Below are 26162 nucleotides of genomic sequence, written 5' to 3' on the forward strand. Positions count from 1 at the left end.
TTTGAGGTATGTGGCTATAAGGAAAAGGGTTTAATGTGGAACCTATTTTGATTTTTTTTTTGAGACAAGGTTTTGCTCTGTTGTTCTGGCTGGAGTGCAGTCCAGGCTGGAATGCAGTGGTGAGATCTTGGCTCACTACAACCTCTGTCTCCTGGGCTCAGGCAATCCTACTGTATCAGCACCCCCGAGCAGCTGGAACCACAGGTGTGAACTATCACACTGACCAGTTTTTTTTTGTTTGTTTTGTTTTTTTAAAGAGACAGGATCTCACTCTCTTGTTTAGGCTGAAGTGCAGTGGTGTCATCATAGCTCACTGAAGGCTCAATCTCCTAGGTTAAAACAATCCTCTTAGCTCAGCCCTCTCAAGTAGCTGGGACTACAGGCATGTGCCATAATTCCTGGCTTATTTCTCATTTTTTTTGTAGAGACAGGGGTCTCATTATGTTGCACAGGCTAAACCTGAACTCCTGGGATCAAAAAACAATCCTTCCGTCTTGGCCTCCCAAAGTGCTGGGATTATAGGCGTCAGCCACAGTACCCAGCCTGATTTTTTCTTTTTTATGTCATCTAAAGTCTGAGTTCACCAAACTTCCCAAATTTAGGTATGCTCATCTGCAGAAGAATAGCCTCCATAAGCGGTTGACTGCTATCTGCTGCTCTGTAAGGAGACCTTGTTTGACCTAGATTTACTTACACCAAACCCACTTGGAGGCTGAGCCTTTAAAAGGCCTTTCGGATTTAAGTTACCTACTTTGTTGTTGTTGTTGTTGTTTTATTTTGTTTTAAGTTACCTTCTTTATGTCACTCCCTAAGACAGACCACATTCAACTGGAAAGTCCATGTTCAATATAAAATGTTCTGAAAGTTCAACCCGCCCCATGCCAATGTACTCTGTTCACACATTTTTCACTGACAACCATACCTATATGTGTAATATGTGTGACTCTCTTTCTTCTCTCTCATAACAATCTCTGTTTTCAAATGTTTTCCCATCATGGGGAAAAGTAACCCACCACCAACAGTTTAGGGTAAATACATGTAGTGCACTCTTCACCCAGTTTCACATAAATGAAACGATGAGCAGACCAGAAGAGAGATACAAATAAAAAGTATGTTTTTTTTTTTTTTTTTTTCCCACCTAAGAAACTTACTTCTTTGGGCTTGAGCATATAATGATTTCTGAATTTCTTACGACCCAAGTGGTTTATTAAGTAATGCTTAGAAATATCGATGCTTCCTTGGAAGTTAAATCCAACTGACCAGGTGTTTGAGATCCTTTCAAAGTGTTTCTACGCATGCCAACAGAGGAGAAGGGCCTGTGATGCAAAAGAATGCCTTTCTTTGCCAGTCACTGGACTTTCGCTTAGTCCAGGTCAATGCCCCACTGTCAATTCTCATCTCACAGAGTATTCCCTGGTTAAAGGTTTTAGGATTGTCAAAGTTGGCCTGTGCCAACACACCAGGTAAAGTGAGGTGCATTATTTCAAACGCACTTGTAAAGAAGGCTTTTCTTTGTGTTATTCTAGCTAAAATAGCCATTTTGTAAACATTTCTAAGTATCTGCAAATATTATAAGAGTTTAAAAAGAAATATCAATACTAATATGTTCTTTTCTTAGAAGTGCTTCTTTCTAAAATAACCTGCAAACTGTACATTCATGCCACAGATTAAATACTTAGCCAAGGGAAGAAACCCCAAAAGTTTTTCTTGAAGACTACTTCTGCATGAGAATATATTCTCTGGGGGGACAGAATGAAGAGATTCAGCCCCATCACAGACATCCCCTCAAACGTGTTTTCCTCTGAAAAGCCTTGTAATGACACAGATCCTAGCTGTATGTCTCCTTCTTCCCAGCATCCTCCCCACAAAAGGCTGTGTTAAATCTCCCACAGCCTCCTTTAATAATGAACTGAGCTTCCACAGGGAGGGACAGTGTAAATGTGTCCCCTGAACCAGAAACATCCTGCTTTTCATCTGTGCATAATTCATTCTCTAGGCTCAAAACCTCGACAGACAGGATTTAAATATTTTACCAAGGAAAGACTATCGCCAGATCATTCTAGATTCATCATTTTCTCTTTATTTGTGACCTGCAATGTGAGGCACAGAGAAAGTATTTGTTTGAGGAGGGAGATCAGGATGGAACAAAGAAGTCAAAGAGGGTGTTTTTGAAAGACGACAAACCTTGACAGGATAAAACCTCCTAGAGAGATATTATAGGAATTGTGGTGTTTTGCCTAAAATTGGGTGTTAAAGCTTCTGTTTAACTTGTGGACTAACTGCCATATGCATGGATTCTAGGGCTGGAATGCAAATTTAAGAAGTCATTTATTGTCTCCAGGTAATAGCACACATAAGATGCTGTGGGTAGACCTGCACGTATTTTATTTTTACAGGTCTCTGTGACTGTGATGGGATTAACAGACAACGCAAAACCAACTCCTCCAGGCACAGACCCTCCCTGTGGCAGGGCCTCTCAATGTGGCAGAGGTCTGAGCATGAAACTGACTTCACACAAGGATGAGGGAGAAACATCAGGACACTGTCCACAATGACAACATACACATACTTTATTAAAATATAGACACTGAAATGTACTATTTTTTTTTATTCAAAATTAGGCACTGATGGTTTAGAACTAGTGAAGAAAACCAATGTAAGAATCTTGAAAATGAAGCTGATTAGAAGATGAGATAAATGAATTTTATCAGGGCTGAGGTGCCTGCTCTCTACTGCAGGCTTTTCCAGGCTGCCTATCATTCCAATATGAATATGCTCTTCGTTATCAGTCACTGCTTAATGATAATGCTTTTAATGTGCATACAAAGTTCCATTTAGTCTGACAATCAGAACTCCTAACACCAGCTAATAACTGCCTCCTCTGAGAGAGAATGAATAGAAAAAATAATACTCTTTTTCAGGGCGCCCATCCCTTTTACCATTAATGATTACTTTTTAAAACATGGAGATTAAGCTCTTTCTTGCCATATCACCAAGTATTCTACGTACAAGTAAAAAAAAAAAAAAAAAAGAATATCATTAAAATGCAGATGTCTCCAACCACCTATAATATGACATTTCATAAGTCACCTTGAAAATTGACTCCATTTTTAACAGCCTCATTGTTAAATTTATCTGCATTAACCTCATCCACTACTATTCATTAGGCAGCTCCTTGCATACAGAGCTTAATTTGGATAGCCACCCTATGGTAACTAAACAGAAAAGGACAAACTGTCAAAACAGCATATATGGCATACACGGGTGGATTTGTTTTGTTTTCTAAACTCAGATTTAACAAGTCAATAGTTACAGCCCTGAAATGACTGGGAAACTTGGCTGTTATCCAAGGTATGAAGAAATTTTGGAATTCTTAAAAAGTTCTTTATGGTATTCATAATGTCCATGGATATGAATGAAACTTGACATGTACAATGAGAGAGTAAAAGGCTAAGCCCTCCCTGCCCCACACAGACATATGCTTCTTCATATGGGTAGAAATGCAGCTGATTACATTTGCCTAAATGTCCATCTGTTTCTAGCAGTGGGTGTCTTCGTCCATGCTCTGAAAATAATTTCTATGACCCATAGCTCATTCCCATGCCACAGGGCTTGGCTGGTCTCCTCAGGGTACCAACTTTTCTCAGCACCTCCTCCCCCGCCAACTCAGCTCCCAGCACATACACTCCTTCTTGACCACATGCCTTCTGTTTACTTTCCCAGCCCTACTTGGCCTTGTTCCCTCTTACCCTGACCTTAGCTCTCTCCCATGATCTCAAGTCATTTCCAGTCGTGCCCACACCGCCCCCACCCAGGACAGCCCTGGGCCAACCTTTCGGGACATGGATGCTGCTGGTACCACAGTGGGTGGTCATGCTCAGTTGTTAATCCACTGCATAAAATTAGATGCACACAATATAGCAGAAGTGTATGTGGCCATCAAACTATCATGCTGCCACTAGGCAAAGTCTTGTGGTGGACACATTTTGTAGGAGTGGTCCCCCCACCTCCTGGTTCTGAGCTCTCTTGTACTCTTGGTGGTGTTAGTTCCTTCTCAGGGACTTTGGTGTCTGCCTTCTCTAAACCTTCTCATAATAAGAAGCAAATGACAGACCACAGCCTCAAGCTTCATCCTTAGGGATAACTGGGGCTCAAGACCTTATGCAATGGAAGAGCCGCTTGTTCCTGCACTTGGCAGGGCTGGCTGCATCTGATGCTTCAGGTTCGGCTCAAATGTCAACTCCCCAGTGGGCCCTCCATGCCCACCTCTGAAGTGGCTGCTTCCAGTTACTCCCACATCTTTCTACTCTGCCCTTGGTGGCACTAACACCACTGGTAATTATCTTGTTTATTTACCATCCTCTTGCCCAGGATGTAAGCTCTATGAAGGCAGAAACTTTATAGAATATGTTTTGTTTACAGCTTTATCTCCAATGTCTGGAACTGTATGTGGCACACAGTAGGTACACAATAAATGCTGAACGAATGCAAAGGTGTCCCAAATCATACAAAAGGCAATTATCAATATGTGCCCTTAGTGCTATGTGAGATGGCTAGAAAGGAACAGACTAGGGTTGAGTGAATTAAAGAATGCTGTCTTCTATGTATTTTTTTAAAAGGTGAGTAGAGAAATGTCTGGAATACAGATACCAAGATACCACAGAGCTTAATGAGAGTTCTGTTATAGGAGTCAGGGGCACCAGCTTCTAGTTCCAGAACTACTATCAACCAGTTGGATAAACATGGGCACCACATGCCTCAACTCTTTAGGAACTCCTAAAGCAGGGGAACTAGATTAGAAGTTACAATAACTAACATTTATTGAAAACTTTCCACATGCCTAACGTAAGAGTAAAACAGGAATTTTCTCATTTAATCTTTGCAACAATGCCATGTAATTGCTGCTGCTTTTATGTTATGTAGGAAAAGATACAGACTCAGAGAGGTTTAGTGACTTGTCTAGTCACAATTATTAAGAGCAGAGCAGGGATCTGGACCTAGGACTAATTCTAGGATTCTTGCTTTTAATTAAGACTCTGCCTGCTCTCTGTGTTTATTATGTCATGAGATTAAGTGGGAAGAAAAAAGAATTCCAAGTGAGGACACAATTGTGGTCTTTAATAAAGCCATTTTGTCTTTTTAAATTCTACCAAGACCTCGTTTTACATTTTCACTTTAACCAAGATGATTTTAAGTTTCCGTGAAGAGCCCAAAATGTAGCGATTTGGGTGGCTAGTTACTCAGTTTATTCCTGGGAATGATTTTTTGGCTGGCAAAGCTGCCAGCTGTAACATATAAGCTATGCTAATATTGTAGGAACCATCACATTGAACATTTCTAGTTACTATAGATTTTGGGTTCAAGTCTCTCAATTTGCTTTTTGTGGTAAAGCAGTATAATGTACATAGAGACTATGTACACTATACTGCTTATAGTTTTTTCAAAGCTAATGAAAGACTTCAGATTGGTATCTTGAATATATGTTTAGAAAAATCTATCTCTTAAAAAAATAGACAAGCCCCTCAGTATTCTACTCTTAGAAATTGGTGTCTATCCAAACGTCTGTATTTACATTATGGTAAAATTGATTTTTAAACTCATGAGAACATTTTGAAATGAAAATGGAAAATGAAGTACCAATAAAATGAAGCCTATTAACAGGGCGAGGGAAGTACAGGTCAGTGGCAGAAAATATTCCAGTGAATCTGACTCCAAAAGACATCCTTACGCCCCCAGCCGTATTTGTGCTTATCTACTCTTCTAGTCTGACACAGAATCGAAATGGAAAACTTTAAATTGGGAAATAGCACATTAAACTTAACTTCTTGCGTTCAGTTGGCAACGTACTGATCAGCTTCTACATCAAACCCATGCTCCAACCCCAGAGAACATCCTGTGAATTACATACAAGACGGGCTCTCTCCTGAAATTTATAAGGAGTAGCAAATGAAAATTTTGATCACTGCTATAGCGGAGCTAAGATAAACAATGTTCAGCTAAGTTGGTGGAGCAGTGGGGAAATACTATCAAAACTAGGAGCATTATTTCACTACCAGCTCCCTAGGGCATCTTCCCCCCAACTTTTCCTGTGTGAATGATTCTCTCATTTCAGCCAGAGAATGGATTTCCCCGTATCTTCTTAAAATTCCACCCCACGATGAAAGTTCATCCTTCTTTTTCCTTCCCTACTCTTCTGGTACTCTTGTTTCTTTCTCTTTCTTCCAGTACTAGAAACAAAACAGAACTGTCCTTTCTGCTCTCGAATTTTTAATTTTTCGAGTGTGCCTTTTTATTCATCTACTTTGATGTTTCTTTACTATGTAATTTACTTATTACAAGTATGATCTTTTAAAAATATATCTAGCTTTTAAAGTTAAAAAAAAAAAACCAGACACCATCATTGTACATAGAACAGAAGAAGAATTCTTTTAATCAATAAACATCTCTATTTGCTGGAATGAAGAATGAACTGACAGACTTTTGCATCAGAAGTAACTAGCAGCCCCTGACAAAAAATCAGTTTTTACACACACACACACACACACACACACACACACACACACACACACTCTCCTTGCAGTATTTCTCTGCTCTCCTTTTCTACTACCTTGTCACAGGTCGAAAGTTACAAACTTCTAGCGTCAGTGTAACATCTCTACAGTTTTCAAAGGGAAGTACAGAAACTGAGCCTTCCAGTAAAAAGTAGATAAAAACTGTGCCATGTTCAAACCAAATCAGGTATAGAAATAACAGAGGGTATGGTTACTCACACCTGTAAACCTAGCACTTTGGGAGACCGAGGTGCATGGATCACCTGAGGTCAGGAGTTAGAGACCAGCCTGGCCAACACGGCAAAATTCCGTCTCTACTAAAAATACAAAAATTAGCTGAATGTGTTGGTGCATGCTTGCAATCCTAGCTACCTGGGAGGCTGAGGCAGGAGAATCACTTGAACCCATGGGGCAGAGGTTGCAGTAAGCGACTGCACCATTGCACTCCAGCTTGGGCAACAAGAGTGAAACCCCGTCTCAAAAAAAAGGACTAACAGAGGGGCAGATACATGGTAAGAACATGGGTTTGGGAAGGGCAGTGGAAGCAGAGCTTTTTGAACTGCAGTCTCCTCTTTAGATTCTGCAGTGCATATGCTATGAGGACTTAGTGGAGCAAAGGACAAAACTTTTTAATACAGTATACTGCAGTAGTTTAACAAATGTTGGGGAAAGTCACTACTGAATTGAGAATTTTTGTTAAACTTGGGATAAAGACAGAACAATAACAATTAATTAATAAGCATTCAAAGATAATTAAGAACAAGGAAATTTCCACAAGAACTAATAAACTTTTTGATTAAATAACTAGAAATGTTACTATAGGCAAAAATGTCTAAAGAGTAAGAAGGGTCAGTGGACAATGCTAGTTCTAGAGTAGATACATGTGTTAAAAGTTACCCAGTATTTGAGCCAATCTGAACAGATAAAATTTTAAAATTTGGTAAAGTGCCTTCCCATCCTGCCTCCATAACTAGTTTCTAGATTCCTATGGTTAATTTAGAGACTTTAAAAACATTTTTAAAGAAAAAAAAGGTTTGAGTTCAGCCACTAAGAATTATAAATTTTCTTTTTTTTTTTTTTTGGCTTTCCAAACCTAAACCAAAAACCTGACATCACATTGGTTGATTCAATGTCTCAAAGACCTATTTTACTTTATATTATTTCAGCCTTAGCTATTGTTAAAATAATAAGCATAATAAACATTTAATACACAAATATATTAATGGATTCATTATATATATTTATATAGGTATATATGCTACAAAGGATTAATTATTAAAAGTTAAGGTTAATATATTTCATTACAGTTTGATGAGGCAAAGGAACAACAAACTCAAAGTAGGATGCTAGTAAAAATAAAAATCTGCAATTTTCTTAAGATGTCAAAGTGCTATTGTTTATTCAAAACACCAGATTTTTCTATTAAAAAATCTGTACCTTTTCACTAATGCAGAAAGTACAGATAAAAATAAAATTAATATAATTGTATATATATAAAAATTCCACCACCCAGTTATAACACTCATATATACATCTTCACATATTCCTAAACATCTTTTTGTTTTTTGAGATATAGTCTTGCTGTGTCACCCAGGCTGGAGTACAGTTGTATGACCTTGGCTCACTGCTACTTCTGCCTCCTGGGTTCAAGTGATTCTCCCGCTTCAGCCTCTCCAGTAGCTAGGATTACAGTCACGTGCCACCACACCCAGCTAATTTTTGTATTTTTAGTAGAGACGGGGTTTTACCATGTTGGCCAGGCTGGCTGGTCTCAAATTCCTGACCTCTTGATCCACCTACCTCAGCCTCCTAAAGTGCTGGGAATACAGGCGTGAGTCACTGCGCCTGGCCCTAAACATCTTTTATGTGTGTGGTGGTGCGTGTGGGGGGTACATATATGTATGTGTTTCATACATAGTTATTTATGAAAATGGGTTCATATGTATACACACACACACACACACACACACACACATACACACACACATATACAGAGCTGAATAGTGTCCCCCAAGATTCATATCTACCTGGAACCTCAGATTATGACTCTATTTGGAAAAAGGGTCTTTGCAGATATAATTAGTTAAGGTGAGGACATATTGGATTAAGGTAAGCCCTAAGTCCAGTGACTGGTTCCTTAACCATATAAAAAACACATAGAAGGAGAAGGCCGGCTGATAATGAAAGGCAGAGATGGGTGTGATGAAACTGCCAGCCAAGGAGCACATGGGGGCCAACAGAAGCCAGAAGATACAAGGAAGGGTCTCCCAGAATCCTTGGAGGGAGCATGGCCCTACTAACACCTTGGTTTTAGACTTCTAGCCTCCCATACCACAAATGTGGAGGATCAATTTTAAGCCACCTTAAAATTTTGTGATAATTTGTTATGGCAGCCCTGGGAAACTAATATAATCCATATACACATTTGTAATCATCAGCTTGCTTCTGTTAACATTTATATACTTGTGAACTTTTTTCATATCTTCTTCACATGTAATATTTGCATAATACTTAATTGTGTAGGTATACCACAGTATACTAGATTTCGGAATTTAATTTTAACATGTTTAATTTCAAGAACTTCTACTTTGGTCATTTCCCCTCTTTCATTCATTATTATTTCAAGACAATAGAGATGATGGCCACTTCGATGAGAACAATGACCAAATAATCTCTGGCTTACATAAAAAGATTTTCCAATGTCTTCAGGTGATTTTGCGGGTGCTTAGTTGTTTGCTAGTTAGAGACCTAAAAGCCAAATGGACATCATCATCCGGGCTCCCTTGTTAACAGGGAAAAAAAGCAAGTAATCATCTTATAAAAAAAAAAAATCCTCGGCCATAGTAAACTAAGGGAATCACAGGATATCCTGTCTATTAGTATTTGGCTTCCGTTCACGGCACATCCTCAATTAAAGCAAAAAGAACACTCGCAACTCTTAAGGGATCCTTGAGTGGGTGGCTGTAGCCCACAGCCACAGTCCCAACCAGAACACGGAGAATAATCTATAAGCAAGACAGCAAGAGACCACAGCCCCCATGGAGGCAGTGACTCACCTGAAATTTAGCCTGAAGTTTTTGGCAATAAAATGAATAAACGTTAAATGAAATAAGTGGCATACACGAAATCTAGTAGTAAGTAGGCCTAGGACATTTGTGAAATCATAAGTGAACTTATATTTTGTATTTCTGGATTTTGAAACATATGTAGTTAAGAAACTACCATTTAGCTGGAAAGATTTTTAAACAGATTCTGGGAGCCAAGGATCCTCATTTTCTCCAAAACAAGGTCTCTCAGTTGATCCTTTCTGGCCAACCTGTGACCTTACTAAATTTTTGTTTGTTTCCCAGTCTCTAAATTTTACTGGAGACAATTTCTTCCTAGGGACTTAGAGAAGTCAAAAGCCAAACAACAACAAAACTGCCAAATTAGATGGCATGGGAATGGAACAAGGTCAAGTTTGGGGATCTTCACCACAAAATTTTTTAAAAGGGGGGCATCCAATGCTTTAACTATTCTTGGCAAAATTTTGGAAGCATGAAAATGGCTCCTTGTTACATTTATTTTTCCTCCGTCTTTTTATTTGCTTGGTTTTTAAAATATTTATTTTAGGTTTAGGGGTACATGTGAAGGTTTGTTATATAGGTAAACTCATGTCACAAGGGGTTTGCTATACAGATTATTTCATCACTCAGGTATTAAGCCCAGTACCCACTCGTTATTTTTTCTGTTCCTCTCTCCCCTCCCATCCTCCTCTCTCAGGCAGACCCTAGTGCCTGTTGTTCCCTTCTTTGTGTTCATCAGTTCTCATCATTTAGCTGCCACTTGCAAGTGAGAACACACAGTATTCTTGTTACAATTAAATAAAAAAAACTTTCTACACACATTTTTCCTCTTAAATTTAATAGTGGAATCTAGCATGAAAGGGACACACAATACAAAGAAATAAGTATCTTAATTATGGAGTTTTTCTCCACAGGACTAGAAGAGCATCTCCTATCTACCAAGACTACCTCCCAAATGTAACACATTCATATAAAACTTCTAAGGTAGATTCAGTGTTGTTTTTTTTTTTTTTCTCAGCTAAAATAATTATTCTGTTACTATTTTGCCCTCTATTTACATATAAAATAGGCTTTTTTTATTTTTTGTTTTTTATGAGATAGAGTTAGGCTCTGTCGCCCAGGCTGGAGTGCAGTGGCGTGTAATCTCGGCTATCTGCAACCTCTACCACCTGGGTTCAAGCCATTCTCCCGCCTCCAGCTCCCAGGTTCAAGCCATCCTCCTGAGTAGCTGGAATTACAGACATGCAACACCATGCCTGGCTATTTTTTGTATTTTTAGTAGAGACACAGGGTTTCACCATGTTGGCCAGGCTTATCTCAAACTCCTGACCTTAAGTGATCCACCCGCCTCGGCCTCCCAAAGTGCTGGGATTACAGGCGTGAGCCACCATGCCCAACCTAAATAGACTAATTTAATATGTATTTACTGAGAGACGGACCATGAACCTAATTGCTATAAAAGTCATTGTGAACAAAGCCTAGGTCTTGTGTGTGTGTGTGTGTGTGTGTGTGTGTGTGTGTGTTTGTGTATGTGGGGTTATATTCAGGTTAAGAATATAAGACCTGTACATATTAAAATACAATTCAAGACTGTATTATTATCCAGAATGTTTATAGTTCTATTAAAAAAGATAACCTAATTTTTTTTAAATGGGAAAAAAGATTCAAAAAGACACTTTATTACAAAAGACATACAAATGGCCAATAAGCACATGAAAAGATACCCATCATTAGTTATCATGAAAATATAAATTAAAATCTCAGTGAGAAACCACTATACATCCATAAGGATGGCCAAAATTTAAGAGACTGACAGTGTTGCCAAGGATGTGAAACAACTAGAACTCTCATCCTCTGCTGCTAGGAATGTAAAATGGTACAACTACTCTGGACAACTGTTTGCCAAACAGTTTCTTAAAAAGTTAAACACCAGCCATATGACCCAATCGTTCCACTCCTGGGTATTTTCCCCAGAGAAATGAAAACATCTCCAGGAAGACTTCTATAACAATATACATAGACGCTTTCTTCATAATTTCTAAAAACTGGAAACAACCCAATGTTCATCAACTGGTGAGTAGATAAAATATGGTATAGCCATACAATAAAATACTACCCAGCAACAAAGAGTGATGAAGAGCTAAGCCACCCAATATGGATGAACCTTATTGCTATACAGATTATTTCATCACTCAGGTATTAAGCCGAGTACCTACTCATTATTTTTTCTGTTCCTCTCTTAAAATCACTGTGCTGAGTCAAAGTAGTCAGACACTAATGAGTGCATTCTGTATGATCCCATTTATATAAAATGTAATGTAATCTGTGGTGACAGAAAGCAGATCACTGGTTCCTGGGGCTGTGGGTAGAAAAGATTTGGACTACAAAAGGTACAAGGAGTCTTTTGGGGATGATGGAAATGTTCTGCATCTTGACTGTGGTGATGGCTTCAGGGTGGACACACTGCCAAAACTCTGACGCAGACACTTTAAATGGATGCAGTTTATTGTACATAAATTAATTTTTAATAAAATTGATGAGGAGGAAAAAGACCATAGTACAATTTGACTTTTTTCCAGGTTCAATTTGAACTTTTAATGAACATCTGCTATGTACAGGTATTGTACAGGGTACTCAGAACAAAAAGATTATAGATTATTATCAATACAGGGTAAAAGGGTAGATTCAAGCTGCAAGCAATAATACTAGCTAACATTCTTTGAGGCATTTACTTTGTACCAGACACTGTTGGGCATACTTTACGTTCTCTGTATCTCATTTAATCTGCATAAGAACCCTGAAAAGTTGGTACTACTATTATTTCCATATGCACAGTAGGAAAATGAGGCTTATAGAGGTTAAAAAATTTTTGCCCTAGAAAGGGATGGATCTGGGACAGAAAATAAAAGTCTCACACCAGAGCCAAGCTTTGCCCATGACACCTCACTGCTTCCTCAAGCAACTTCCTGGCTATGCACTTTAAGAACCCCAACTGGTCTTCATGGGGGTTAGGAAAGGAGGTGAGGAACAATCCAGGCTCTCTTTTCAGTACAGACCAAATTCTGAACTGGAGTTGAGGTAGCAGTGACACACTTACCATACAGGCTGGAAATCGGTACATGCTGACATCTTAGTCATTGTTACAACAATACTATCTGCCCGTCAAAATCTTTCAGGGGGAAAGAAATTGGCTTCCCAAACCCAAACTTGCTTATCAATTTACTGTGTATTCCAGGCCCCATTAAGAGACTTGAGAGAGATTTGTGTCCCCCCTTTCCCTTCTGTTGCCAGAACGCTGCCTAGGCTAACACAGAGCTCTTCATTTTCTTCTGTCCTTGGAGAAGAAGTGTTGAAGGGAAGGTTTGCTCTGCCCTTGAAAAGAGAGAGAGAGAGAGAGAGAGAGAGAGAGAGAGAGAGAGAGAGAGAGAGAGAGAGATATGGGAGGGGATAGGGAGGCAGCAGAACTAAACTCTCTCTAGAGGGTGGCACGTTCACCCCCAGAAACCCTCACCCTCCTCCAAGCTGTACTCACTTCCCACCACACTCCATCTCCCAATGACTCTGTCATCTGCTTCTTCCTTTTCTAGCAGAGACATTCAGCTCACAAGTTCCCCAAGCTTTTTTATTTCAGGGTTGCTGACAGTGAGCAGGTCCCTATACTGGGGATAATATATTCAAAGCTTTTTTCTTCTTTGTTTTTTCTTAATTGGTCAGTCTCCCTAGGGGTTCTCTCAGTCTTCACCCAGACTCCTGGGTGAGGGGGCTGAAACAAATGCACGGTGAATACAGATGGCTTGCTTCCTGGCTGTCATCACACACAGGGGTCATATTAAGGCCAGATATTGTCCAATTAAATTCCCTAAGGTGGGAGGTTAGCCTGAGTCAGGGAGGACAGAGGACTGCACTCAGAGCGGCCAAAAAATTGGCAATTACCTGCAATCTCAGTTTTAGGGCCTCCTGCTGTACTTGATAAATGGTAGGCGCTTGATAAATGAGAAGAAAAAAAAATGCAAAGATGGTATTTAAAAATAATCCTCACAGAGTATTATTTTGCGGTTAGTTTAAGAGTCACAGAGCATACTAAAGAGGCTGGACGCATCACAAAACACATAGGCAGCTTCAATGTACTCATGAGAAAATGAAACAAAATGTGGACTATGGACTGCTATGTGTGAAACCTCAAAGAGCTAAATGAGGCAGATGCTATAAGGGCCCATTTCGTTTGTGACTACTGATGTTTTAATGTAAGAATGGTACTTGCATTAGGCAAATATTTAATGTCATCTATGTGACTTCAGTAAGTCCATGAATATCTGTGAGATGCTTCCTGACATATTTCAACATGTAAACCTCATTAAGTTCAAATTGAAATTTATTTAATTTTTAAAACCTATGCTATTAAAGGGTTAATTGAAACATCACTGATTCGATTAGGTAATGCATTTAGTTTCAGTTTAGGAAAAGCAACATAAAAAGGTACACAGTGATTAATCTGCCCAGTTCTTACCATTATTAGTTTATATTCTTTCAGTTTCTCCATGAATAAAGTATGAATATATGATCTCATTTTCACTTTTTATATAATAGCATACTGAACTATTTTTAACCTAGTGATGACCAATACAAATATAAAAATTGGAGAAGCAAAACAAATACGTCTTTCACCTTTCCTCAAGTGACTTTTTGTAAACGAGAAATGAACTTTCTGCCACAAAAATCACTCAGCAATCCCCAACCTTGTGCCTCAAGGCCATGTTTGTAAGACAAATGTAGAGGTCAGAGTAGGGTACACACACATGTTTACTTACACACTCCATTTCTGAAAGCTTTTGAAAATTATAGGAGTGATAATTTTGCCCTTCCCAAGTATCAGCATAATAATCACAAAATTACTTTTGTTTAGACAAGTATCAGGAAGACTTCTGAACCAATGACAGCCACACTTAAGCAAATAACAAAACACACCCTGTGTACACTCTGGGGTCAGGTCTGGGAACCTCTCCATCTCACATCCCTCCCACCGGCACTCTTGCTCGCTGTCCAGGCCTCTGGAGGCTCTTATCAAGGAGGGGCCATGCAATATTTATCTTTATATTCCAAGGGCCCAGCATGGAGGAAGGTTGGCACATTAAAGGTAAGTTTGCTGAAGGAAGGATTTTTAGTTTAAATTGTAATGTAACAATAATTGAGTAAAACCCAAGAGTGGGGATGTTAAAAATGACATTATTAGAACCCGAAAACACATTTTGGCATTCCAAAATGATAAAAAGGAAACAAATGGCTGAGGGAGTGGAGGAAGGAGCCCACTTAGCTTCACTCTCTCTCTTGATTTGTACAGCACCAAATGAAGACCTTGTAGGGAATCACAGAGGGTCCTTCAATGAGGGATACCACTGTTTATAATCAAAGTATAGCTGTGAATATGAGAAAGCTTCCCAGAGATGTCAGTACCTCTGGCATTTCTCACAAATTACCTCCCAGGGCTTTGTCAGGGTAGGCCGACAGTAAATAAAGAAAAAAAAATTAACGTCTTTAAAGCAAAACAAAACAAAAACAAGTGCTACTTCTATGAAAAATGAAATGGGACCACAGAAATCTAAAGGGTGTCTCACATCAACAGCACTGTCATTGTAGTCGTATGCAACAACAAACACTGGCCATAAACTTCAGGATCGATTCTGCACACAATTAAAAATTGAATTTCTATAAAAATTTGTATTTTCTGCTGTATAAAATTTTATGGATAGCTAAAATGCCTTTAGAAAGTTTAATTTTAGAAAGTATAATTATATATACATATATGTATTAAATATAGTATTAACATATACTATACATGCCCAGTTCTCACCATTATTGTGTTAGACATAGTATTAATACATATACTATATACACTATATAATAGTATATACATAGATAGAATAGTGTATATATAGCATTTATATATATGATATATACACATACCATATACACCCATATAGTATATATGATATATACTATATGGAAATATTACACACATACACACACATATTGTATATAATACATGTTACTACTACATATGTGTGAATATAGTATATGTACATGTAGTATATGTGTATATATATAACACATATACATATAATTATACTTTCTTAAAGTATACATGTGTATATACTTTCTATATGCATGTATAAATACACATACATATATATGTATGTAGTATATGGGTTAATACTATATAAATATATAATACAGTTTGGATGTTGTCCCCTCTAAATCTTGTGTTGAATTGTAATCCTTAGCGTTGGAAGTGGGGCCTGGTAGGAGGTGTTTGGGTCATGGGGGTGGGTCCCTCATGGCTTGATGCTGTCCTCATGACACTGAGTGAGTTCTCACATCAGCTGGTTGTTTAAAAGTGTGTGGCATCTCCCCCTCCACTCCCTCTCTCTTGCTTCTTCTCTGGCCACATGAAATGCCAGCTCCTGCTTCGCCTTCTGCTATGTGTGAAAGCTCCCTGAGGCCTCCCCAGAAGCTAAAGAGATGCTAGTGCCATGCTTCCTACATAGCTTGCAGAACTGTGAGCCAATCAAACCTCTTGCCCTGTTCTCTTTCTGTTGCAAAGTCATAGCTAAAATCAGATTATTATGGAGTGCTCATTTTACCTGCTGGAACCAAGAGAGGCCTAGAAATCACAGAAAGTTTGAGTTTTGCCATATTTTCTTAACTAGATAAGCATTAGAGGACACCATCACCCAAAGCTGCTGTCAACTTGATGATTTCATGTATTTATCACCAACTTCTCCTCCTTTAGAAAAGACAATTATTCTTTAAGAAACTCTGTTCTGGTTGAAGTGAGTAAAATCTTAATTCCCCTGGGGAGATGTGACACTGAAAACACAGTGTTTTTGTTTTTTTTGTTTTTTAGTAACCTACTGAGAAATTATTTATTGGTGGCCTATAAAACTCTGTTCAATCTCTACCTTGCTAATTGATCATCTGGGCAGAGGCATTTTATAAAAACATATTTAAGAGAAATTTCTTTGATTCATGCTATAAGTCCAGTGTTGCATAATTTTTCTGCCTATGTGAACTGTAGGTTTCCACTTTGAGAGAACTCTCTCAATCTAATAATAAAGATCAAGGGCTAGAAACACTAAGATAAACAATCAGAATTTTAAAATGAGCTAAGAAACAAGGTTTATATGATACCAATGAGGTGTGTGTGGAGTGTAAAAAAGAAAAAGGGCTATTGGAATAGTGCTTCAGAGATTGGCTAGGTTTGACATACTCAATGTACTATTATAGAGGCAGACAGCTGAAAGACAGCCTGAAGTCAGGAAGAATAAAACTGCTCTTATATATTCTAACTTAATTCACTGTAGAAAAAGACACTTCTCACAGGGAAGAAGAAAATCAATTCATCCTTTAAAGTGAAATAGACTAAAATAAGAAGTAAACACACACACTTTTTAGGGTAAACTTGGTCCACTCCAGAGTCTGTCACCAAGGTGATCACCTTCTAACTGTCAGAGGAATTGGCCCCAGAGCCACAGGGAGCATTTTGAGCAATTTCATCAGCCACATCTGTACTTTTTAACAGCATTAAATGCCAAGGAAAGCTGGTTCATTGTTTGGGAAGATCAGAATAGTGGAAGCTCTCCACACTTGCCACTCCTAAAAGTTAGACTGATAGCTATGAAGTGGGCATCTGCAAATATAAAAGCCATTGTCTGAGCTAAGTACCAGTCTCATTATAAATCAAAGCTGCATTCATTGCTTCTACTCAAGGAGAGACATCCTGAGCCAGAGAACATCTACCTTGTCCTGATCTCTGCACATCAGGGGGCTCAAGCTCTCGCATGGCATTAAGTATTTTCTAGTAATCCTAGACCCACACAGTGGGGCATTGGTGGACCCCGTTTTCCTTTCAGCTCTCATTTCAGAGCTGAAGATCCACTGCAATAGGCATCATTACACTATCTTCAGTCAATAAACTTTCAGTGGTTTCTTATTTCCAAGTTCCAATTACCCTGCCTGCCTTTCAACACTTTTATTTTCTACCACTGCCCAATACACCTGGCCAGGCCAAGAAAAATTCTGCTGGATCCTAAAACCTACATTCTTTTCTGCAAAATTTTTGGTTTCTCACAGTGTCTTTTAGCTTCCTACAGCACACTGGCCTTCAGAGAAACTTTTTCTTCCCACTTTGGGTCACTGGGGGTTCAGGAAGTGCAAACCACTTTTGCTATCAGACTAAGCAAAATACCAACAACAGTGTAAGTCTGTTACAAAATGTGCTGTTTTCCATCTGACTTTACTAGGACTCAAGATCCTTAAAGGGGTATCTAGCACAGACCTTGGCCAGAGCAGACTTTCAAATATTTGTCCAATTAATTAATTCTCTAAACCAAACAGAATATTTAAATTAGTTCCAATAATTATTCTAATAATAACTAATAATTCCCCTTCTAATTATTTAAGAATTAGTCACTGCAGCTCCAAGAGGTCCCTATAAATAAAGAAAAGATGCTGCATAAGGAAATCAACCTTGTAAATTCCAGAGGACAATCTCATAGCACTGCTCTAAGATAAGCACTGTCAACAGATACCAGCTGTTGGGGTGAGCCTCTCTCCCCAAAGCAAAAGCACCCAGAAGACCATCCCATTAACAGAAGCTCTGAAAATCCATAAAAGAAGTTCCAGACTTGGGCACATACCAAAGCATCACGTAATCTTCTGATTTTTTTTTTTTTTTTTGAGATGGAAACTCACTCTGTCATCCAGGCTGGAGTGCAGTGGCATGATCTCGGCTCACTGCACCCTCCGCCTTCTGGGTTCAAGCGATTCTCCTGCCTCAGCCTCCCAAGTAGCTAGGACTACAGGTGCACCCCAGCACACCCAGCTAATTTTTTGTATTTTTAGTAGAGAGGGGGTTTCACCGTGTTGATAGCCTTGATCCCCTGACCTCGTGATCCACCTGACTCAGCCTCCCAAAGTGCTGGGATTATAGGTGTGAGACACCGCACCCAGCCTAATCTTCTGACTTTTACAAACACTAAGAAAAATAGTGAGGACAAAAATATTTATTTTTGAAAACCTTTTGACAGTATTAAACCTAGATGATACTAACAAATACATAAAGACATGAACCTAGACTTTTGCCATCTGTAGCTGCCGTTTGGGGGAATGCAATGTAAAGTCTATGTTCTGATAAAAGTGAGCCATGTTACACTAACCTCTACTGAATGGAACACACTTTCACAATTCTTTTATACACACACACACGTACACACACATGATACACGATATTATATTTCTCTTTGTTTTACTTAACAACAGTATGTTTTTTAAAACTGGCAAAGTTGGATGTTACGGCCAAAGCTTTAGGCTTAAATTTTAGTTTTGCTTTTCCGTACAATCCTGCGGCCAAGCAATTTTTTTTTAAGTATTCAGAAACATGTGCTACTGTAGTCCTATGCTCAAAACACCCATGTGGAAATAGTCCTCTAGACTTATACATTCATTCTTAAAAGGCTGGAGTATACAAACAAAGATGCAGTGGGCAGACAGCCAGTTAATAAATCTCATTTCCGACTAACATCTGCATGAAACAGAGCTATGGGGAGTATCCTCTCCAGGGAGATCCAGAGCACGACTCATTCACTCTGTGAATTAAACAGTGTCACCTCGGAGGGCCCACACCACATTTATTTTTTAAGCAGCTCTTAAAATATACAGATTTCTAGCATTCATAAACACAATGAGGAAGCTGAGGCCGAGGAGATAACACAGAAGTGAAAACATGTCTCCATGACTCTGTTAAGCTATTTTTGTACTTACTCTTTTCAACTGAAATTATTAAGATGGGGTAATTTTCTAAAGAAAACTTGCTTTTATAATCAAGGTGTACCCTAGTTTCAATAATGAGTTGTCACCCACTCTGTTGTTCCATGCTGTGAAAATGGGCTTTGTTTACACTATCAGATACCTGAGTTAAGAGATGTGGGTCAGGAACCACATTTGACTTACTTATGAACAATCTGGTGCAAATGTTATAACAGTAAGGTCTCCTTCTCCAAAGAGTGACTGCTTGCCCATTAATGGTGCTCAGGAGAGCTGTCCTATCCTTTAGGTATTCTCTCCTCTTCTCACCTGTGCTGCCAGCAAGGTGAAACGTGTTCTTGTCCAAGAGCTCCTGCAAGAGCCCTTTTTCAGTAACAACAGTATTCTTATGTTTACATAGCTCTCTTAGGAAATTATTTGTTTTAAATGCTGAGTTTATCCTCACAATATCTCTACAAGAACAGGGGCTAGATATTTTTATAAAAGTAGAAAATAAAACCTAAAGCCAAGTGCGGTGGCTCACAACTGTAATCCCAGAACTTTGGGAGGCCGAGGCGGATGGATCACTTGAGGTCAGGAGTTCGAGATCAGCTTGACCAACATGGTGAAACCCTGTCTCTACTAAAAATACAAAATAAGCTGGGAGTGGTGGCGGGCTCCTGTAAGCCCTCCTACTTGGGAGGGTGAGGCAGGAGAATTGCTTGAACCCATGAGGTGGAGGTTGAGCTAAGATCATGCCATTGGACTCCAGCCTGGGCAACAAGAGAGAAACTCTGTCTCGAAAAAAAAAAAAAAAAAAAGGAAAGAAAGCCTAAAATAAAGGACCTGTGGGGGGCCTACCTGGGAGTCAGTAAAGGATCCAGGAAAATAATTCCCTCTGATCTTGCCAGGGCACTGGGCTTACTCAACGCCAGCCCCATCATAAGGGACTCCACCCAGAACTTCCAGGCACATCTCATTGTTGAGGGCTACACCAAACCTACAGCCAAAGCAAAACTTTTATTTGGTTAAATTTCTACTCTAGCTTTCAAATTGCCTTCCAAGTTTCCTCAGCAATTAAATGGCTATATTATTCCAGTCTTGGGATGCCAAAATAATGATGGAATGCTTCCTGGATAGAAAAATGTGTCACATTTTTCCTTTTCCTATGCCCCTCCAAAAAATAAGTGGTAGTTATTACACTGGACATCCACTTTGAAAGAAAAACAGACTAAGGAAAGCATTGAATGTGTCTGTCTCCATGTGCATCCTTTGTATAACACAAGACAAATGCAATTTGGGAGGCTTCCTTTTTCATTTAGCCTGTGACACCTCTCACTATAGCATCCAGTAATTCTATTATATCACATACAAATGCAGTGATGCTCTTAATGACTTAAGAATTTGTTCAATGATATCTTTATTAAAATTCAGTTTTGTTTTTTACATAATTTTGAATACCATTATAGGGACTCCAAAAGCAAACTGGAAATAATTTAGGAAATGCAGACAATAGCTTGGATTGAATTAAAGAGGTAAATAAAACTTCATTTTAAAGCAATAATCTGTCACCAAAACATAACATTTAACCTATCTGTCAAATGATTTTCCATTGCCATTTCAAATTAGTTCACATGAGTAATAAAACCCAACCAGGCAACTTCCTTTGGCCCATGTGGTAAAATTCGAACTCTGTCTTAAAAGCAACTGCTACCTACACAGCAGGGATTAAATCATTTAGAAAATGAAGGCTTCAAATTTACTTTCTATAAAAACACATCAAACAAGTAAGATTTAAAATTGCTTCAAGTTTTTTTACATTCTATTTTTAGGCTTTGGGATGGTCACAGAGGAAAAAGGTGGAGGAGCAAGAAGAGAAGAGGCCCAAATTTCCAATCACAGTGTGTCTGAAAGGAGAGCCCCAGAACTTGTGGACCAATTTTGATTTACATTAAGAGAATAACAAGCACTTGAAATCTGTAAGGATACCATGTCAACACATTAGTTGGAACCATAAGGCATGAGATTTTGGTGACCTCATGGGCACAGCCAAAATTAACTCCAAGTATTTACATAACTGCCAGAGATGACAGGGCAAAGGTTGCTTATAAATTTTTGTTTTTGAGTCAAGAAATAGTGTATTTCTTTGGCCAAAGAGAAAGGGAGTGGGGTACTCTCTCATCCTATTTTATGATATGCAACATTTACACACACAATATTCTACCCATAGTACCATCTAAATGTTTAGATGAAGGCTCTAAAAGAAGAAAAAAAGAGTTATTTCCTGTTGCTCACTAGCTGAGAGGATGCGCTTTAGAGGTATGTATGCTCTGCCTCAAAGCGAAAGCATTGTTAGCGTTTTTTATCAAGGTAACATTTAAAAATAACTACCCCAGTACAAAAGAACTTCAGAGGAAATATGACCGAAGCTATCAGTCTCCCTTCAAGTCTGGCCTTGAGCTGCATAAGACTCTAGCTGCATTCTCCATTACATTGTTATCCTTATCAAACAATGCAAACAATTTTAATGAGCTTATCTACTGGAACATATTGCCAGATATGTTAATGTAAAAATGATGCCAACCGTACAGGTCAACTCATTAATCAAAAGGTTCACAATACAATGACCAAGATCAGTCCTATCCTCAAAACAGACCTCAGCAAAATACCAGGAATTACCTTCCTACTGTAAATAAGAAGGAAAGGCTCTCCCACCCAAGCGATGGTCATAAACTCCTCAGAAAATGCAAAACAGCGCCCAGTTTTTTTCAAGTCCTTTGCAGTCCAGTCTCTTTCTAATAAACCTAGGGTTCTGTGGAGAAAATTTTGGTGAATGTCTGACACTGTGACCTCTGCTGTCAATCCCTGCACCAATCAGCGAGCAGAATTCTTACAAAGCTCCATCAATCTGGCGGTTTAACATCACAGACTGCAGCTTAATCTAGAGGATTCCATCTTTCCTGCACACTCTCCAGGTTAAGCGCAAACGTTTTTCTCCCCATCTTCCCGTTTTCTGCCTTTTGGCACAGCTACCTAATGGCTCCTTTAAAATCTAAAAGGGAAGGAGGAAAGGAAGTGCTACCGCCTGTCTCCCTTTGGACAAGGGAGGGGAAACATGCATTTTTATCAGTGTGGAAGGAAAGAGATGGAGGGAGACCCCTTGCAGGCAGCAAACCTATTCACAAAATGCTTTCCATCTGCAGTCGCAAAGCCTCAATGCAAACCCAACATGACACATGGAAACAGATACCAAATAATCATAACCGCCTTCACAAATGCATGCCTGCAGCAGGGGTCGCAGGCAGTGTCTGCCCCATTATATAACGGGCTGGATTTCTGCGCGCCCTCTCGGCGGTCCCCGGCGCTGCTCCGGTGCCAGCCCCATTACCTGTAGGAACGCTCCCCGCGTACTGTGTGCTTCCGGAAAGGAATGATGGTCCCGTTATTATCCTGGATGATGTCGTTGTTGTTCTCGCCATTTGGGGACAGGGTTTGGGTCGGCCCAGGCATTGGCGCACTCCCGAGAAGGGGAACAAACCGCTGTGGGCTGGCTGTTGAGGAAGGTGGCTGCGTCTTCCCGCTCGCTCTCCTGCTCCACACAGACCGTGCCGGCCGCCTGCTCTCTAGCTGCCTTCTCCCAGATCGGGCTCGCGCCCCGCCCTCCTACGGCCCCGCCCTCTGGCACTGACGTCAGAGCGCCGGCAGCAGCACCCTGATCACGTGGCCAGCCCGTCGCCATGGCAACCCGCTAACTCATCACCTCGCCTCAATTCGCACAGGGCCGCGGCATGACCACGCCAGCAGCTCCAGGCAGGCACCGGGGCAGGCCTACATCTGGCATTTAAAACCCCAGGCCACCCTGCAGCCCCCCTAGCAGACTCGCCTTGTCTGAAAACCAGCTCTTCCTCTAACCATTTCCTTTCCGACCCGTGCTTCAACTGCAGCTGTGTACACAAAAGAAGGATTCAGGCAAAGGGGTGTGGGAGACCCTTTAACTCCTTCAATACCAAATTTTTATGCCACGACAATTAAACTTGGTCAGGTTTCAGAAAAACGTAAAAAGGACCTGGTGGCCAGCTTGTAGAAAAGGCATCAGACTCAAAGAGATGAAAATTTCTGGCTTTTTCCCCTCCAAATAGCAGCAACCATCTCCCCCAAAACAAGCCAAAAAGCTAAAAACCTACAAGGAAGCTGTATTTCCTTCTAATCAATACAGGCTTTAATAATGTGAGGATTAAAGATGGCAAATTAAGAAATCATCTGTACAAAGGAATCCGCAAAGAAGGTTTCTTTTTTCTTTTAAAAAAGGTAACCACCATTTTAGAACATCAGTTATCCAAAACCCTCCAATTCTAATTCTTTATGCTGCCTCCTGATACAGGTCATTAATTCCTTGCCATTTATTCTGTTTCCATTTGAATTACACAAGTGATCACCTCATTTAGTATTTGGAAGTGCTTAATATTCAAGCTGTTCAATATACTTGCAATTCAGTTTTCAAATATATTGGCTATGTGACAGATAGTATTATTTTCCCCATTTTAAAGATGAGTAAACTAGTAATGACTAAGTAAATTACTTAAGATCACACACCTAGGAGTGGTGAACTGGAGCTTCCAAGTGACATGCTTTTATCAATGTGATTGGATGGTAGTGATCTGTCATATGAGCTCAATAAATATTACAAATCAAAGTAAGAATCAAGTACTTCCAATATGGCTGTTGTGAAAAGACAGCTGTGAACAGAATTGCTAGTACTGTGCAGTCTATGGATTAGATTATAAATTCAAAGATCCTGCATATGTTTACTGCTGTCCTACAGAGAGGAGAGGAGATTTTGAAGGATTCTCTGCTTATCGGCTGTGGTCTCTGACCCTTTTTTTTTTGAGACAGAGTTTTGCTCTGGTGCCCAGGCTGGAATGCAGGGGTGCGATCTGCAACCTTTGCCTCTGGGTTCAAGCGATTCTCCTGCCTTAGCCTTCTGCGCAGCTGGGACTACAGGCACACAACCAGCACACCCAGCTAATTTTTGTATTTTTAGCAGAGACAGGATTTCACCATATTGGCCAGGCTGGTCTCGATCTCCTTACCTCGTGATCCAGCCTCCTCAGCCTCCCAAAGTGCTGGGATTACTGATATGAGCCACTGTGTCTGGCCAGTCTCTGGCCTTTATAGGGTGAAAAGGAAAGAAGAATTGGGGTGTGAAAGACACAGTATAAATATATGTGTCAGAACGTATTAAGCTATGGCTCACTCCACATCATTGTATGGTTTATTAGCTTTATCATTTTGAGATATAGATATTAAAAACAAGTAAACACTTTGTCATTCCTGACAATTCTTCAGCATATGTCCCTGGAAATAAGTTATTACTGGTATCAAGTTTCTGGAATTAGAATCAAATGTTTTACAACCCAGATGGTAACGATAATCTCAAACACGAGGCCCTACTTTTTTTTTCCTTTCTATTTTATACTATCCTCTTGGGCTATTATTTTAATAATTTTATCTTTTGCTTCTCCAGTTCATAGTGCACAAGTTGATTTCTTCATCCACATCTCACTTTACATAAGATTTTTTTTCTTATACAATTGGATCCAAATCTGACCTAAGACTTAACAAGGTACACAGATGAATGTCTAAATACCAAAGATACACACCAAGCTTCATATTGCACTGTGAGCTAAAGGGGCATGAGAATGTAGTCATTCTTGCGAAGACCCATGCTTCTTCTTACTGTTTCTGTTACTTGACCCACTGTTTTCAATTTCCTTATGAATTTGTTCCTTTTCACAAAGCTTCCCCTTTTGGGGGGGACAGTCTGAAATTGAAAGGCACAGTCTACAAATCAAATATTTAATGCCTTCAGAGTATGCTGTCAATCTGGGTTCTTTAGTACAGATCACTTTTTCATGATCCTGTATTTAAGTAATATGTAAAACATAATTTGTGTCATTGTGGGGACTAAATTTGTTAGAATTTGAATGTATAGTTCATTGATCATGCCAACTAATTTTGTGGAGAGAACACACCCACTTTGTTTCTAGTCTGCTCATGAAGGAAGGGATGAGATGATGACCAAGAATTTGGGCTGATGGGCTAAAAAGGGAGGGGCTGTGAGTCAGGTGAAGGGCCCTAAGGGCCCTGTAAATCTTCCTCTAAGACTACTCTGAGTCACACTACTATAAAGGGACCCACCGAACTCCAGAGACCAGTGATTACCCTCTGAGATGCAGGAGTAACAGGGGTAATAATTTGAAAATATTAAACAGATGTGTTTTTGTTCCTCTCCTCATAAATCAGGTTACCTGGCAGCCATTTTCCAGTTGAGCCCTAGGGAAAAGGGAGGGCAAATTCCACTTTGGGAAACAGAATGATATGATATAGGGAAAGTGTAAAAAATGCAGGAAGGATGAGGGAAGAACCCACTCTTTCCAGCACCAACTGAGAGTAGAAAGAATGGATGAAGAGGGCCAGGAGCTGGTAATCCCAGCACTTTGGGAGGACGAGGCAGGTGGATCACAAGGTCAAGAGATGGAAACCATCCTGGCCAACATGTCTCTACTAAAAATACAAAAATTAGCTGGGCGTGGTGGCATGTGCCTGTAGTCCCAGCTAATCAGGAGGCTGAGGCAGGAGAAGCACTTGAACCCAGGAGGCAGAGGCTGCAGTGAGCCCACATCACACCACTGCACTCCAGCCTGGCAATAGAGTGAGACTCTGTCTCAAAAAAAAAAAAAAAAAAAAA

At 39.6% G+C, this 26162-nt stretch overlaps 1 protein-coding gene across 4 annotated transcripts in view; it reads right to left on the bottom strand.

The window, feature by feature from the left end:
* MAPRE2 (microtubule associated protein RP/EB family member 2) overlaps window positions 1-26162 on the bottom strand; it is a 166896-nt gene that overhangs the window by 81952 nt on the left and 58782 nt on the right. Inside the window, exon 1 of one of the 4 annotated variants that reach the window (XM_032245330.1) lies at window positions 22803-23098. The exons of 2 other annotated variants lie outside the window; for them this stretch is intronic. In XM_032245330.1, the coding sequence (XP_032101221.1) occupies window positions 22803-22924 (122 nt within the window). In that variant the 5' untranslated portion in view covers window positions 22925-23098. Of the gene's footprint in view, window positions 1-22802; window positions 23099-26162 lie in introns of those variants that run through there. One more of the 4 variants, XM_032245333.1, reaches the window with a different exon arrangement.

This window comes from Sapajus apella, unplaced genomic scaffold (assembly GCF_009761245.1).
Source record: "Sapajus apella isolate SASKATOON/1434 unplaced genomic scaffold, GSC_monkey_1.0 scaffold57, whole genome shotgun sequence".
Lineage (NCBI taxonomy): Eukaryota > Metazoa > Chordata > Mammalia > Primates > Cebidae > Sapajus > Sapajus apella.